At 43.0% G+C, this 15736-nt stretch overlaps 1 protein-coding gene across 1 annotated transcript in view; it reads right to left on the bottom strand.

Moving 5' to 3' along the window:
- PRPF8 (pre-mRNA processing factor 8) overlaps positions 1 to 15736 on the bottom strand; it is a 31210-nt gene that overhangs the window by 3158 nt on the left and 12316 nt on the right. Inside the window, exons 25-37 of the mRNA XM_054573312.1 lie at positions 5561 to 5808; positions 5280 to 5459; positions 4961 to 5096; positions 4676 to 4845; positions 4389 to 4518; positions 4121 to 4267; positions 3768 to 3928; positions 3305 to 3496; positions 2814 to 3051; positions 2548 to 2676; positions 1507 to 1620; positions 1252 to 1425; positions 764 to 957 (exon numbers count right to left, since the gene is read on the bottom strand). Coding sequence (XP_054429287.1) covers positions 764 to 957; positions 1252 to 1425; positions 1507 to 1620; positions 2548 to 2676; positions 2814 to 3051; positions 3305 to 3496; positions 3768 to 3928; positions 4121 to 4267; positions 4389 to 4518; positions 4676 to 4845; positions 4961 to 5096; positions 5280 to 5459; positions 5561 to 5808 — 2213 coding nt within the window. The remainder of the gene's footprint in view (positions 1 to 763; positions 958 to 1251; positions 1426 to 1506; positions 1621 to 2547; positions 2677 to 2813; positions 3052 to 3304; positions 3497 to 3767; positions 3929 to 4120; positions 4268 to 4388; positions 4519 to 4675; positions 4846 to 4960; positions 5097 to 5279; positions 5460 to 5560; positions 5809 to 15736) is intronic.

Here is a 15736-nt window from a genome sequence, read left to right on the forward strand (position 1 = left end):
ACCCCAGAATGGCCCTGTTCACATGCACTTTTCAGCTACGTTCAAACCTGCTCAGCATCCATACCTCCCACTTTTCCTTGACAAAAAGTGCCCTAGGAAGCCCTGGCTGGTGTTGCTCAGTGGACTGAGCACAGGCCTACAAACCAAAGGGTTACTGGTTCAATTCCCAGCCAAGGCACATGCCTGGGTTGTGGGCCAGGTCCCTAGTTGGGGGCGTATGACAGGCAACCACACACTGGTGTTTCTCTCCCTCCCTTTCTCTAAAGATAAACAAAACCTTTTAAAAAAAGTCTCCTAGTGCCTTGGCTGGTATGGCTCAGTAAACTGAGTGCCAGCCAGCAAACCAAAAGGTCGCGGGTTTGATTCCAGTCAGGGCACATGCCTGGGTTTTGGGCCAGGTCCCCAGTTGGGGGTGTGCAAGAGGCAACCACACATTGATGTTCTCTCCCTCTCTTTCTACCTCCTTCCCCTCTCTCTCAAAATAAATAAAATCTTTAAAAGAAAAAAAAATAGCCCACTCAAAACGGCAACAGTGCCTCTGCTGAAACACAATGCCCCCAAAAATCAACATGAAGCCCCAAAGCACAGACACTTCTTTCACCATCTGAAGACCCTGCCTTCCCTTCTTCTATAGGCATCACCCAGGACAATTGTTGGAGAAATGTCTGTGCCTAAATGTTTCAAAAAGCCCAGAAGCCGTATACTGAGCCACTCATTTCCCTCTTTTTGGATCCTCCGCCTGTCTCGCCACCACCACACTCACTTGTTTTTCTTGCCATAGTCAGCCAAGATAAGATCCTTGAGCTGCACCTCCACCTTAATCCACTCCTCGTCGGTCAGAGTGGGCCAGATGTGGTGTGGTTCTGTAATGGTAGTCTTGTCTGGCTTCAGGATCACCTTCGCCCGGTCATTGTTCACATGCAGGGCACGCAGAATCAAGATGAGGCGGGAGAAAGCCTAGGAAAAGAGGAGGCCGTGTCAGGGAAGGCCAGCCGCTTGATGTTCTTCCCCTGCCTGGATACCGCTCTTCCAGGGAACCCAGGAATTGATTTCCAATTCTAAGGTGCTATTCCCTACCCCTTCAACGTGAGTCAACTTGATATGCAGAGCACAGGGGTGCTGTCCACAGGCTGGAGATGTGAAAATGGCCCCCGCATAAGGGGCCTGTGGTTAAAGCCAAGGCACAGGACCTTCTCGTGGCCTCAAACCCACTCCTCTTAAAGTGACCCTCTTTGTGAGCTGGCTTCATACCGTGTAAGATGAGATAGTCTTGAGCCAGTCATCATAGAGGTTAAAGAGAACCATCTGGGGCTCAGTGGCTTTCAGGATGAGGTCCCCAAACTTTTCCACCTTGAGACAAGCCTGGAAGGGGAGCTGGAGCTCTGATCCTTTGATCACAATATTGGGGAAGTCCAGCAAGTGCACCTGAGACAAGATCAAATCCAAGATTAGCAACAGAGCCTACAGGCCTCAGCCTTCCTTTCTTCTACCTTCCCCACCTCTCACCTCCAGTGGGTCCAGCATGCCCTTTCTGGTGACAATGATCTGCTTGGGCTGCTCTTCCACAGGGAGAGACCGGATCAGAGCAGCCACCTCCTCAGCCGTCTTCCACTTGGCCAACTAAAAAGCAAGAGAAGGAAATGAAAATTCAGTTCCCGCCCTCCCAGGTAAACTAAAACAGACGTTCCTAGTCTTAAAATAATCAAACTATGTTTCTATTGAGCACTGCTATTGAATGTTAGGTACTTTGGAGGTAAAATAAAATGGTCTTGCCCAAAAAGGGTTTTTCAACCTACAGAAAACTCATACAACTTGGTATTTGTTTATACTACACTATGTCAGGGATAAAAGAAATTAAGACTAGCCCTGGCTGGTGTGGCTCAGTGGATTGAGCGCCAGCCTGTGAAACAGAAGGTTATCAGTTTGATCCCTGGTCAGGGCACATGCCTGGGTGGCAGGCCAGGTCCCCAGTTGGGGACATGCAAGAGGCAACTGACTGATGTTTCTGTAGATATAGGAGCAAAGCCACAAAGGTGGAGAGGAGTAGCAGGGTTTTGGGATACTAGGACCCTGGACTTATAGCAAGAGGAACATGCTAAAAAGGAAGAGAAGTTGCAGCTGGACGGGTGACAGCTCAGTCAGATATCAAGTGTCTTTGAAGCCAAAAAAGAATTAATTCAGCAGTAAGGGGCAACCAAAGGCTTTGATGTAGAGAAGAAATTTGGTGAAAGTGACACTTTAAGAATGCTCGTTCCCTTTAGAAAGATGATTTTTGGTAGATCTGTTCAAGAGAGGTTATAGGTAGGCAATTCAGAAAGCAGGGAGACCAGCTGGTAAGGTAATAAAGGACCACATACACTCTTGGTCCTCCTATAGAATACTTCCCAAGTTAAGTAATTCAAAGAAAGAGTTCAAATGAGATGTCCTCAATCTTTCAGAGGAAAATAGAGGAGAGTCCTTCTCTCACACATAACTCACTCAATCATCCCCACACACCAAAGATTAAGAGCAAGTTTCTACAGCTTCTTGGTGCTTTAACCAGCTCACCTGTCCCAAGCGCTTCTGTCCAGCCCACACAGATGTGTGGATTATCTTAAGGAACAGCTGCCCTGTGCGTGGGTTGAAGATGAAGATGGCCCCATTGATGGGCTTGGTTGTCAAGTTCCCTTCAAAAGTCTAAAGAACAATTACATCAGTTAGCACGGCCTAGACACAACCATCCTGCCTTCATTCTAATAGGCACACACTTTCCCTAACACCCTCCCAAAGGCATCTAGAGTCCCACACCCCACGCTGACTATAACCCTTCCCACCTTGTGAATAGTCACTCTGTAGACATTGGTGTCATCCACAAACCAAATAATCTGGTTGGAGAAAAGTTCACCGTAGTTCTGAGAAGACAGATAAGGCTCAGTGGGCTCAGATGAATAGAGCTGCAGCCCCTTGCGAATCCGTTCACGTAACACATACAAGGCAGGGTTTGCTTTCATGATCTTGGCCATGGCCTGCTGTATGAGAGGCTTGCTGCCTGGAAACCAGTTTCCATAGGCACTGTGAAGGTGGAAGGGGCAAAAGAAGTTAGACAAGGCTGGTAGCCTCAGGAACAAGGCGAACTGCAATTCTACAGAGGAGGAGATTGTTGGCCAGGCTAATAAGCGTCTGCTGGTATACACGGAGGCAGGGAAGAAAGAGTCAGTGATACAGAAGAGGGAAGAGCCAAACCTCATCTCACCTGGGCAAACTAAAACATGTATGTTAAAGTGTGGGGCTGATGGAAAATATATGCTTCTGAACCCCGCCTTACCTGTGCAGGTTATAGGCCAGGTCAATGGCAATAAGCACACCCGTGGGTGAAGGGTAGATACTCATGTTGTCTGTGGTGTAGTCCAAGAACTTGGCCCGGGCATAGCGCTCAATGTCATGAGAATCATAATCCCCCCAGCGCAACTGGATGTCAATCCAATACTTCTGAGTGGTGGTGCTGTCCATCACATCCCTGAGGGTGGAGAGGGGTCAGGATCCAGGCTTCCAAGAATGCCACCAACACAACCACTACATCTCTCAACCACTACATCTAAATCTTAAAACCAAGCCCTCTGTCTGCTCCCCAGAGAATCAGCAGCTTGGCTGAGGGTGCCCCCAGGATGCAGGGGTAGCACTGGCTCCAAGTTAGAAAAAAGCCTGGCAGGGACAATTCCCATGGCACTACTAGAAGAACAGTAAACTAAGGTTCCTGGGTGCCTAGGGCTGAGTCATAAGGCACGTACTTGGAGTCTGCCAGCAACGAGGGCCGGGAAACATTCCACTTATAGGAAGCAAAGAGCAGGATATCTGCACAGGAAGAGTTCATTTTATAGGACTTTCGGGGGTGGATTGTCTCCTTTTGTACTGTCTCAATTTCCAGTGCATCCAGTTCCTGATCAAACACCTGGAGGCAAAAGTGGAAAGGTTACGACTGGCTATGGAAGCCCACTTAGAATAAAGGCTTGTAGAACTTAAGATAATGTGGCACCCAATACCACAACAGAAGTCTTGTCGCAAGAGCTTCCAGGGTAAATGCCCCATAAGGGCTTGGTGACCTGACTTTTCTCATCATCCTCCGCCCTCAATTCTAGCCCACCTGGCACAAATCCATAACGATGCTCTCATGGATCTTCTGCCACAAGTGAGCTCGGAAGATCTGGATGAGAGAGATCTTCAGTGTGGGGATCTTGCCGTGCATGAAGATACCTGTCAGGTCTAGCTGCACCTGAAAGCCTACATATACCTGGCAGAAAAAAAAGAGTGACACCAGAGATCAAGAAACTTTGGTTCTCAGGACATAATTAAGGAAGCAGAAACACTTATTTTTTAGCTTCTGATCTCCCAAGTCTACCAGTCACACTCACATTGGCTCGGTTGATGGTTGGGGACCACCAGAGGGTGAATCTGCGATTGGGAATCTGGTTCAATCCTGATCTCTGAGCATTAGTTAGCTTCTTCCACTTCATAGACTCCTCAAAACCACTGGCCTTCTCCCTGCGAAGCAGAAGAGACCAGGTAAAGTGATGTCGTGCTATTTCCCACAGTGCTGTTGACCTCCTAGGTGCAACAAACCACAACAGAACAAAGGAATACCAGGGATGAGCTCAGACAGTTGTAATAGGTCACTGTAAGGGGAAGAAAGACTCCTCACCAGAAAAGCCCCTCCCAGGTAGGAAAGTAAGTGCCCTTGAAAAGAGTGTGTTCCAGAATGCCTTCCACACCACCCAGGGCCTGGATCATATCTGTACGGTAGTTGTTCAGGTTCCAGAGCTTTCCATCATGCCGCTGGTGTGTCCACCAGAAAGGGTTCTGCTTCAAAACCTAGATGCAAAGAAAAGTATGGTCAAGCCTCTAGGTGCCTACCACCCCAAATTCCCAGCATGACCATGGAGTCTCTTGATTCAGGAAAAATCTCTGCATTATCCCCTCCAGGTACCTGGTACTGCTTAAAGTCAGTTCGAACACGCCAGCCCTTATCATAAGCCAATGTGTGCCGGTCCTTCTGGAAGAGGGTATTGATTCGAGGAATGCCACGATCCCATGAATCTTCTAGATCTTCTAACGTCAGTCGTCTGCCAAAGAAAAAAAGATCAAAGTCAAATGTGCTCATATGAAGAGTTCCGCATACCTCCTAACCAAGGATAAGGAGGGTCACATGTAGAACCTACATTCTTATCTCCATAAAAAGACGTCATACAGGGCACAAAGGTCACCCCCACCCCCAACCAGACTGCCATGTCTTCCTGGATGCCCACCTGTTCTGAGCAATGGCTTCTTGTCTCTTGAGTGCATACTCAGCCCAGACCCGCTGAGAATCAATAAACTCACTCTCCCATGGCTGTATGTAGCGGTACAAGTTGGGAATCAGCTGGTCTTCTTCATGGCTCATTCCTGAACGAAAGTGTGTGATACCTACATCTGTCTGCTTGGACCACCTGTTTTGGGGTACAATCAAGATTAGAGAAGAAATAAAGTCTAAAAGGAAAGAAACATAGCCTTCCCTCAGTGTTTAACAAGATTTTCCACCAAGGCCTACCTGAGGTCAGATTGGGGGATAAGCACATGACCCATTGAGAGCATGCCGAGTCCACCCAACTCCTTAGGGGTGTAGAACACAACAGGGGGGAATCGACTCGGCATCTTGGAGTTGAGGCCAATCTTGATACGTGTCTGGATCTTGTTCTCACACTTCACTAGCAAGTCCAGGAGCTCCTGGGTATTTACCACAGCTTCCCGAAAGTATGTCATAAGGCCAATAAGAGCTGTGTTCCACTTATTCACAATCTGAAGGAAGTGGGAAAGAAGTAAATTGCAGATGAGCCATTGGGTGGGGGACAGGGAGGCAATGGACTACTTAATCCAGTTAGTTATACTGTCCCTACTTCTCATGAAAGATATCAACTCAAAGTCATTAGGGAAGTACATATAAATCAAAACCACCAGGAGATACTGCTTAACACCCACTGAAGTGGCCATAAGACAGTGACTAGTGTGAGCAAGGATGCAGAGAAAATGGAACTCCCATATACTACTGGTACAAATGTAAAATGGTAAGACCACTTTGAAAGCCAGTCTGGCAGACCTGACCAGCATGGCTCAGCTGATTGAGCATCATCCCACAAAGCTCAAGGTCTCCAGTTTGATTCCTGGTAAAAGTACACGCCTGGGTTGCAGCCTGGTCCCCATCTCTTTCTCCCTCCCTTCCCTTCTCTCTAAAACTAAGTAATAAAAACTTAAAAAAAAAAAGTCTGGCACTTCCTCAGAAAGTTAAAACAGAGTTACCATGTAACCCTGCAATTTTATTCATAGGTATATAACCAAGAAATATGAAAACATATGTCCATACAAAAATGTGTACACAAATTTCATAACAGCATTATTCCTAATATTCAAAAAGTGGGGTAAAAAAAACCCAAATCTCTATTAACTGACAAATGGATACACAAAATGTGGTATATTTATATGATGGACTATTATTCAGTCATGAAAAGGACTTAAGTACTGATACATGCTAAAATATAAATATTGAAAACATTATGCTAAGTGAAAGAGGCCAGACAAAAAAGGTCACATACGTTTATATGATCCCATCTATATGAAATAGCCAGAATAGACAAATCCATAGAGACAGAAAGTAGATTAGTGGTTGCCAGGGGCTGGAATGGGGAACAATAGGAAGTGAGTTATTGCTAATGGGTACAGTTTCTGTTTGGGGTGATGAAATGTTCTGGAATTAGTGCTGATATCTTCACAATTTTATGAATATAATGAAAAGTGTGAAAATTTGGTTAAAAAGTAAGACCAACTACGGCACATAATCCTAGGGTGGGTAGGGGGAGAATAAGGGATGAGAAAAGAAACTATGAAAAATTAACAGAGGGAATAAAAACTAATGGGGCCACAGAAACTGCCTTCTCACTATAAACAACTAGAAAACTAAAAGATTTCATATATAAAAGATTTCAATATATAAAACAGCATTTTCAGAAAACTGGCAAACAGGCAACGCAGACTAAGAACCTTGAGAAAAGGGAAACAAATGAAGTGAGCCCCACAATGGCCTCGCTTACTGCCTAGTGGCAGTTTCCACACTGCAGCACAAACATGGAGGGATAAGGAAAACAGAGCCCACCAGTCGCACTGAATTGAAGAGACCAAGATTAGAGTTCTGGTGGCCAAAGCAGCTAGAAATTGTGGGGTAGAAGTCCTGAAGAGAAGAAAGGTACATGAAAAGAGATCTCTGGAGATCCATGAAGAGATTCCCCCTAGTTTTTGACTGAGTCCCAACCTATATGCTATAAACCTCCCAGGTCAGAGAAAGAACCACCAGAGGTCAGTAAGCTGAACAAGTCCCCCAGCTCATATAAAGCTGGCAACAGTTTGTGTTGCCACCAGCTAGAGTAGGGACCTTACACTACAAGGGAACTGGGTAGAGTCCCCAGAAAGCTATCAACTTAATAGGGTAGGTAAATTATCCCCAAACAACAGGTGCTCTGGATTGGCCATAACCAAGCTTAAAGCAAGCCTCCAAAGGCTCAAACTAATCCACAAATTACTAAACTACACACGAAAACACAACGCAATACCCTTTAAAGGAATACAACAAAACCCATAAATCAACTATATAAAATTCAATTTCTAACATGCACTCAAATTACCATGGCATACAAAGTAGAAATAACCAAAAGAAAAATCAATGAACAGAAACACCTAGAAACAAAAGATGATGGGATTAGCACACAAGGACCTTTGAAACAGCTATCAAAAAAACCGTGTAGCCCTGGCCAGTGTGGCTCAGTTGGCTGGAGCATCTTCCTGTAAACCAAAAGGTTGCAGGTTTAATTCCTGGTCAGGGCACAAGCCTAGCAACATATGGGTTTATTAGTCCCTGGTCAGAGCATGTACAAGAGGCAACTGATCCATGTTTCTCTCTGGAATTGATGTTTCCTTCCACCCCCCGCCCCCCAAATCAATAAGCATGTCTTCAGGTGAGGATAAAAAATTAAAATATTAATCTAAAAATGTCTTGTAATTATGCTTGAGGATATTAAGAAAAACATGGACATAATGAGAGAAACAGAAGATGTTAAAGACTCAACGAGAACTTAGAGATAAAAATGATACTATCTGAAATTTTAAAAATACACTTATGGAATTTTATTTAATTTTTAAAAATATTTTATTTGAGAGTTGGGGAGGGAGAAAGAGAGGGAGATAAACATTAACGTGTGAAAAAAACATCAATCGGCCGCCTCTCACATGCCCCCAAACTGGAGACACGGCTGGCAACGGGGGCATGTGCCATGACTGGGAACTGAACCAGAGAACTTTTGGTTCACAGGGTGGTGTGCAATCCACTGAGCCACATCAGCCAGAGCAATACACTGACAGGATTAATAACACTGTAAAACTGCATTAGAAAATAATGGTTTACATTAACAGAAATGAAGGCAAAATAAACCCTCTTCCAGACAAGCAAAAGCAGAGTGTATTCATTGCCAGTAGACCTTTACTAAGAAATGTTAAAGTAAGTTCTTTAGGCAGAAGGAAAACAACGCCAGATGGAAATTTGGATCTACATAAAGTAATGAATAACACTAGAAATAGTAAGTATGTGGGTAAAATGTAAAATACATTTTTTCACATTTTGTAATTTCTATAAAAGACAGTATCTGTTTAAAACAAAAACAGTTAACAAAGTATTGTGTTTATAATACAGCTATAATTAAAACATGATGAAAATACTACCAATAAGAGGGAAAATGGAAGCATAGTGCTGTAAGGTTATTGTAAAGCAGTATTAGTAGTAGACTAGTGGTCACGGTAGACTGGTAAGTCAGAGATGTATGCTGTAAACCCTATAAACAATAAAAAAAAACAAAAACCCAACCAATTAAAAAAAATAAAATAGCCCTAGCTGGTGTGGTTCAGTGGATTGAGCTCCAGCCTGCAAAGCAAAGGGTTGCAGGTTCAATTCCCTGTGTAGGGCACATGCCTGGGTTGCAGGTCAGGTGCCCAACAGGAGGCGCATGAGATGCAACCATATATCAATGTTTTTCTCCCTCTCTCTCCCTTCCCCTCTCTAAAAATAAATAAAAATCTTTTTAAAAAATAAATAAATATAAAACAAAGAAACATAGCTAATAAGCAAAGAGTAAATATAAATTAAAATACACAAAACCACTTCATCCAAAAGAAATCATGAATAGAGGAACATACACATAGAATCAAAACAAGGTTCACTATATGCCATCTACAAGAAATGCACTTTAATTATAAAGACACAGGTTAAAAAAAAAAAATGGAAAAAAATCCATGCAAACACAAAACAAAGCTAGAGAGGCCCTACTGATATAAGAAAAATTAAGACTTCATAACGTAATACTACCAGGGATAGAGGATCATTTCATAATGATAAGGAGTCAATTCATTAGGAAAACATAATAATCCTAAATATATTACGTACCTAATAACAGGTCTTCAAAATAAAAGAAGCAAAAAATGATGGACCTGTTAAAGCATAAAATTCAAAAACAAAAAAAATCACATAATCATACCTAAGTGTATGAACAATACATGTTCCTTTCAGGGGCATCAACAGAGTTGCGTCTGTCTATAGAAGCGTTTGTGTGTGCGCCAGCCGTCAAGTCCGTTTCTACTCCTAGCTGCCTCTTCAGGCACACGATACAGCGCTCCACCTGGCGCGCACCTTTGTCATCACCCACATGCAGGGTTCACTGCTCCCTGGACTAAAGGTTCGTCAGTCTGCATTTTGGTATCAACAAAATAGTCCTCACATCCCCTCAGCACGCTTATATCCTGGATAACTCCTTGGTTTTCCATCTGCTAGCCAATTACACTTTGCGCAACTTTCAGCTATGTTCAACAAAATCTCCTGACTATTTTACCTTTTTAAAAAATTACATTCTAATTGTTATGTAATTTTGTTTCAACTAAATATATATTTTTAGTCCTCACCCAAGGGTATGATCTTAGAAAGAGAGGAAAGAGAGGTAAAGGGAAACACTGATGTGAGAGAGAAATAGTGATCAGCTGTTTGTGCCTCGACCAGGGATCAAACCCGCACACCTTAGGTATGCGCCTGTATCGGAAATCGAACCCGCAACCATTTGGTGTATGGGACAATGCTCCAACCAAATGAACCACCTGGCCAGGGCTTGACTAAATATTTTAAAGATCAGAGCAATCTGACTTTCAGACATTCTTTCATGGTCAAAAAATGTATAATTTTCTTAAAAAACGTCATGTGGCTTTATGCTATAAGTTTGGATATCTTTAATGAAGTAAACAGTGTCTCAAGCCCCCCTCTCCCTCAAAAAGGACTTGAAAGGGGAAATAAGTACACGACTGTAGATGGAGATTCCCAGCACTCCTTTCTCAGTCACTGATACAAGAAGACAAAGAGACCTTAAGGATATAGAAAGACTTGACCAACAAAATAAATTAATCAACTAGATCTAATTTACAGTTATTAACCACTCTATGGAACGATAGTTTTCAAGTACATATGAGACTCACAAGATAGATGTGTGCTAGACCATAAAAGTAAGTCTCAATACATTTGAAAAATCTAAGGTTATACAGAGTATGTTTTCTGAGTATAACGGAATTAAACTTGAAACAGAAGAGTACCTGGAAAGCCCTCAAATATTTGAAAAATAAACAGCATAGTTCTAAATAACTTATAGGTGAAATAAAAACTCACAAGGGAAATTAGAAAATATTTTTAACTGAATGAAAAGTAAAAACAACCTACCAAAATTTGAGGGATATAGCCAAAGCAGTGCTTATAAGGAAAATTTACAGTACTGAATGCTCTTATTAAAAAGGCTGAGAAATGATTATCTTTTTACCTTAAGATTAGAAAAGTAAAAGCAAACTAAACCTGAAGTTAGTAAAAAGGAAAGATAACATAAAAACAGAAAGCAATAGATAGATTTTCTACTCCAATGAATAGAAAAAGTAAAAATTGACGAAACCAAAGCTGATTCTTTCAAAAGATCGATTAAAAAAAGATCAAACCACAGACCACCAAATGATATAAGCAAGACTTTAAGGTAAAGAGTACGTTAGAATTCTGGACAATTGTTAAAGTGAAAGGCCACGTTGGCTGGAGTTACAGAAATTAGCCTTGAGCAAATAGCAGTATTCAGGTAGGCAAGGTAAGGGGACTGCGGAGTGAGTGAACAGCATGAACCAAATCACAAACAGTAGATTCACCATCTAGCTTGTGCTCAGGATGAAATTACAAAGGCAGCAGACCTATAGAAAGGAGGGCTGGAGGCCAGAATGGGCTAGATATGGGGACTGAGACAAACAACCTCAGTAGGACAATTCTGAGGCTTAGTTAAGTTCTCTGTATGTATTTGTTCTTGGAATTGCTGGCTGCACGGTTTTTATCACAGAACATGCCAGTTGTTCTGCTGCAGTTACTAGTGCTTTATTCCTGGAAGGGAGTAAGTATAAATTCCCAAGACTGCCATATTCCGCCCTAACTGGTTCGCTCAGTGGACTGAGTGCCAGCCTGCGGACTGTAAGGTCACTCACTGGTTCGATTTCCAGTCAGGGCACATGCCTGGGTCACAGGCCAGGCCCCCAGTGGCGGTGTGTGAGAGGCAACTGATTCATGTATCGCTCGCACACATCATTGTTTCTCTCCCTCTCTTTCTCCCTCCCTTCTTCTCTCTCTAAAAATAAATAAATAAAATTAAAAAAAAAAAAAGCAACCATTAAGTACACGGATGGGTGGAGCAACAAATCGATGTTTCTCTCTCCCTCCCCCTCCCCCTCCCCCTAAAAATCAATCAATTAAAAAAAAAAAGTGGATGGCAGGGGGAGATAAATCGGCAGAAAACAAGATTTTCAGGGCAGTGAAAATACTCTGTATGACACTGTTGTGGACATATGTCAGATGTCACAATACATTTATCCAAACCCATAGAGTATACACCACCGAAAGTGAGCTGTATGGACTTTGGGTGATTATGATGTGTCAACGTAGTTTCATCCTTGGTAAAAAATATACCACTCTGGTATGTGATACTGATAATGGAAAAGGACATATGTGCGGGGGAGGGGCAGGGAATATACAGGAAATCTGTGCCTTCCTCACAATATTATCATATATCTAAAATTGCTCTAAGTAAATGAAGTCTTCAAAAATAAGTAAATAAATGTCAAAACAAAAACAAACAAGAAAGAAGAGAGAAATACACCCACTGCCAGGCAAAGATGTTCTCTAAAGGTCTCTCCCTGTTGACTTCAAGCCATGTAGATTCATTTAAAGGGGCTCGCTGGCGGGCGGGACAGAGTGCCGACTGTTTGTGAGAAGGCAGGGAACTGAAGGTAGCCTTACAGCCCTTCATTAACTAAAACTAAGTTGCTGGACCTTCTAAGTCTGGTTATCTAACAAGGTGCATCTCCATTTTCCTTCTGTTATCCTAACCCTTATCAAGTCAAAGTCTTGTTTAAATATCCTGGTCTTATTTCACAGCTACTACTAGGGCTGAAGAGAAGGGCCCTGGCTCTAAGCTCGGGCTAGTGCACTGCATATGCCTAGAGAAAGGATGGTGGGAGTACCTAACGTGGTAGTGGCAGCAATGATTACGAGAGCCCAAGGTGGAAGGCAAATTTTACAGGGCAGGGATAAGGCCACCTCTAGTCCTACCAGATATTTCTCGTCTATTATCAATCCTAGAATACCAGGAAATTTTATAGGAAGAACTGTTTTACTTTACCATACCTCAAGAAGTGAATCCCAGTATTGTAGCTGATCATAATCTCTGACCCCTCTAATTAATAACAGCAAATATTTATTAGGCAATTTATCGAGTAATATAGCTGACTGCATACATTATTTAATTCTCACCAAGCTGGGGAGTATCTGTTTCCCCATTTTATGGGTGAGGGAACTGAAGCCCAAAGTGGTGATTTGCCCAAAGACTCAACTAGTGAAATGACAGACCTGTGATCTGAACCCAACTTGACTCCAGAACCTGCCCTTCTACCCGCTTAAGTACACTCCTAACTTCTGACATTCTCCATTATTCAGGCTCCTAACTCTCACACACCTACACCCTTGATCCCTACAATTTTTCTAAGGCCATCGCCTTTTTCAGTCTCTTTCTTCTCACCCCTCCCACAATCCAGGATTCCAGCAGAGGCCAGCACCCTTAATTCCCCTGCATCTAATCCCTTAGCACACCACAACAGCCCTCCAACAAAACCCTAATGCTAAATGACCATAATCTATCCACTTTCTCCATCCCATCACTGGGTAGCTGAGTGCTTCTGGGAAAAACTCACGCTCACTCATGGCTGTCTTCATTTTCTTGACACCCACCTAGGTCCGCCACACACAATTTCTTCAACAATCCTATCATACTCCTAACACTGCACTTAAAAGTCCAAATCCCTGGCCCTGGCCCTGGCCAGTGTGGCTCGGTTGGGCATCGTCCCACACACCAAAAGGTCTCGGGTTGGATTCCCAGTCAGGGCCCACACCTAGGATGCAGGTCCCACCCCTGGCCAGGGCCCCTACCAATCATTGGTAGGGCAACCAATCACTGTTTCTCTTTCAACTCGATGTCTCGCTCCCTTTCTCCCTCCCTTACTCTCTCTCTCAAAGCATTAAGCATGTCCTTGGATGAGGATTAAAAGAAAACTGGAAACCCCAGGCCCCTTACTCCAGCCCAAGCAAAGCTGAAAAATTCAACACTTGTTATAACTTCCTATTAAACTTCATTAACTTCCTATTAAGCTACATTCAGCCCTGGCCATGTAGCTCAGTTGGCTGGAGTATTGTCCTGATAAGCCGATGCAGGTTTGATCCCTGGTCAGGGCACATACAAGAATCAGCCAGTGAATGCACAGATATAAGTAGAGCAATAAATCAATGTTTCTCTCTCTCAAATCAATCAATAAAATAAATAAAAATAAACTTACCTACGTTCACATCTATCCAGACCTCTTTTCTATTAAGTTCAGAGGATGTTTCCCTCTGCTTGCCTTTTCCATCATCTCTAAGCAATTCCTCCAGACCAATGCTCTATCACCTTTTTAAATTGATTTTTAGCAGCTTTTTAAAATAATATATTTTATTTATTTTTAGACAGAGGGGAGGGGGGAAGAGAGGGAGAGAAACAACAATGTGTGGTTGCCTCTAGTGTGCCCCCTACTGGGGACCTGGCCTGCAATCCAGGCACGTGCCCTGACTGGGAATCGAACCTCAACTCTTTGGTTCAGTCGCAGGCTGGTGCTCAGTCCACTGAGCTATACCAGCCAGGGCTGCTCTATCACTTATCACACCTGTTACTCTCTGAACCACTACAGGGTCCTTAATAAACTTTACCCAAAGATACTCCCATTTAAAAATACCTGTCTTGACTCATATCTCCCTCTAGGTGGCATCTAATGTCCTTCCTCCTTACTCCAGCTCTGGCAAATCCAGTCCTTGCTGTTTCCGCTCCCTCACTTCCCATAAGGCCTCATCCACTGCAATCTGGCTTCTATCCCTATTTCTGAAACAGCTCTTGCTAAGGTCACCAATGACGTCCAGACTGCCAAACCTAATGGATACTTTTCAGACCTTATCTAACTGAAAGACTCTTAGGCAACTGCAACTGTTAAGTGGTCGCCCCCTCCAGACACTTGGCTCCTACGACCCAGCACTCTCTCAGTGTGGCCATACTGCTGCTCGGTGTTCCCAATGGTGCCGAACTCATCTCCTTATATTTTTCCTGGATAATCTTGTTCATTCTTGAGCTTTCAACCATCTTCTTTAAGATGACAAATATCTAAATCTACATCTTCAACCCAAACATCTCTAAGCCTCAGACTGTAAAATACCCTCACTTGGAAATCCCAAAGGAACCTGTAAATTACTCCTACTCCTCTTACTTTCTCACCTCATTTCTTTTTCTGGAGCTTCAAACTCAGTATTTTTTCATCAAATCTAAGAGACCATCGATTCAAGAGGGAAAAATACACATATACATATATGTATATATTTATCATGGAATTAAAGAAATATATAAATATTTGCTGGACACCTCCACCTGGATGTTCTCAGGCACCTCAAAGATTTTTACATCCTAAACTATTAATTCATTTATTTTCCCCCTAAACTTGCTCTCCTTCTGGTTTTCTTCTAAATGGTGACACCAGTATCTACCCACCTAGTCACATGCCAACTGAATGTTATTTTGACTTCTTTCTTTCCCTCTTGCAGCCCATCAAAACGAAGCTCTGTGGATTTTACCGGCTAACTGCTTATCAAATCTGTTCCCCTATCTTTACCTCTACTTTCAGTGCATTCATCATTTTTATATGGACTTTGGCAGTAGTTCCCAAACCTGATCTCACATCCTATTCCTCTAAACCCATCTTCCCCACAGCTGAAGGAGTGAACCATGCATGTTAAGCATGCGAGAAATCTAAAAAATGTTACTCCCATGCTTAAGACCCTTACCAAACTCTTAACAAGGTGTGTAATACTCTGTGATCTAGCCCTTGCTTATCCATCTGGCCTCCACCTACTAACCGTCCCGACTCCATTTTACTCTAGTAAATTCTCAATTTTTTATAGCCCCACATACACCACGCTAGTTACCTCTCCATACTTCCGGCTGAGGAAATGCTCTCCCTCACCGCCTCATCACGTTTTTCTTTCAGAAAGCCTTTCATCTCCTTC

Source organism: Pteronotus mesoamericanus, unplaced genomic scaffold (genome assembly GCF_021234165.1).
Source record: "Pteronotus mesoamericanus isolate MK-2021 breed Mesoamerican mustached bat unplaced genomic scaffold, CSHL_Meso_final contig_246, whole genome shotgun sequence".
NCBI classification, from domain to species: domain Eukaryota; kingdom Metazoa; phylum Chordata; class Mammalia; order Chiroptera; family Mormoopidae; genus Pteronotus; species Pteronotus mesoamericanus.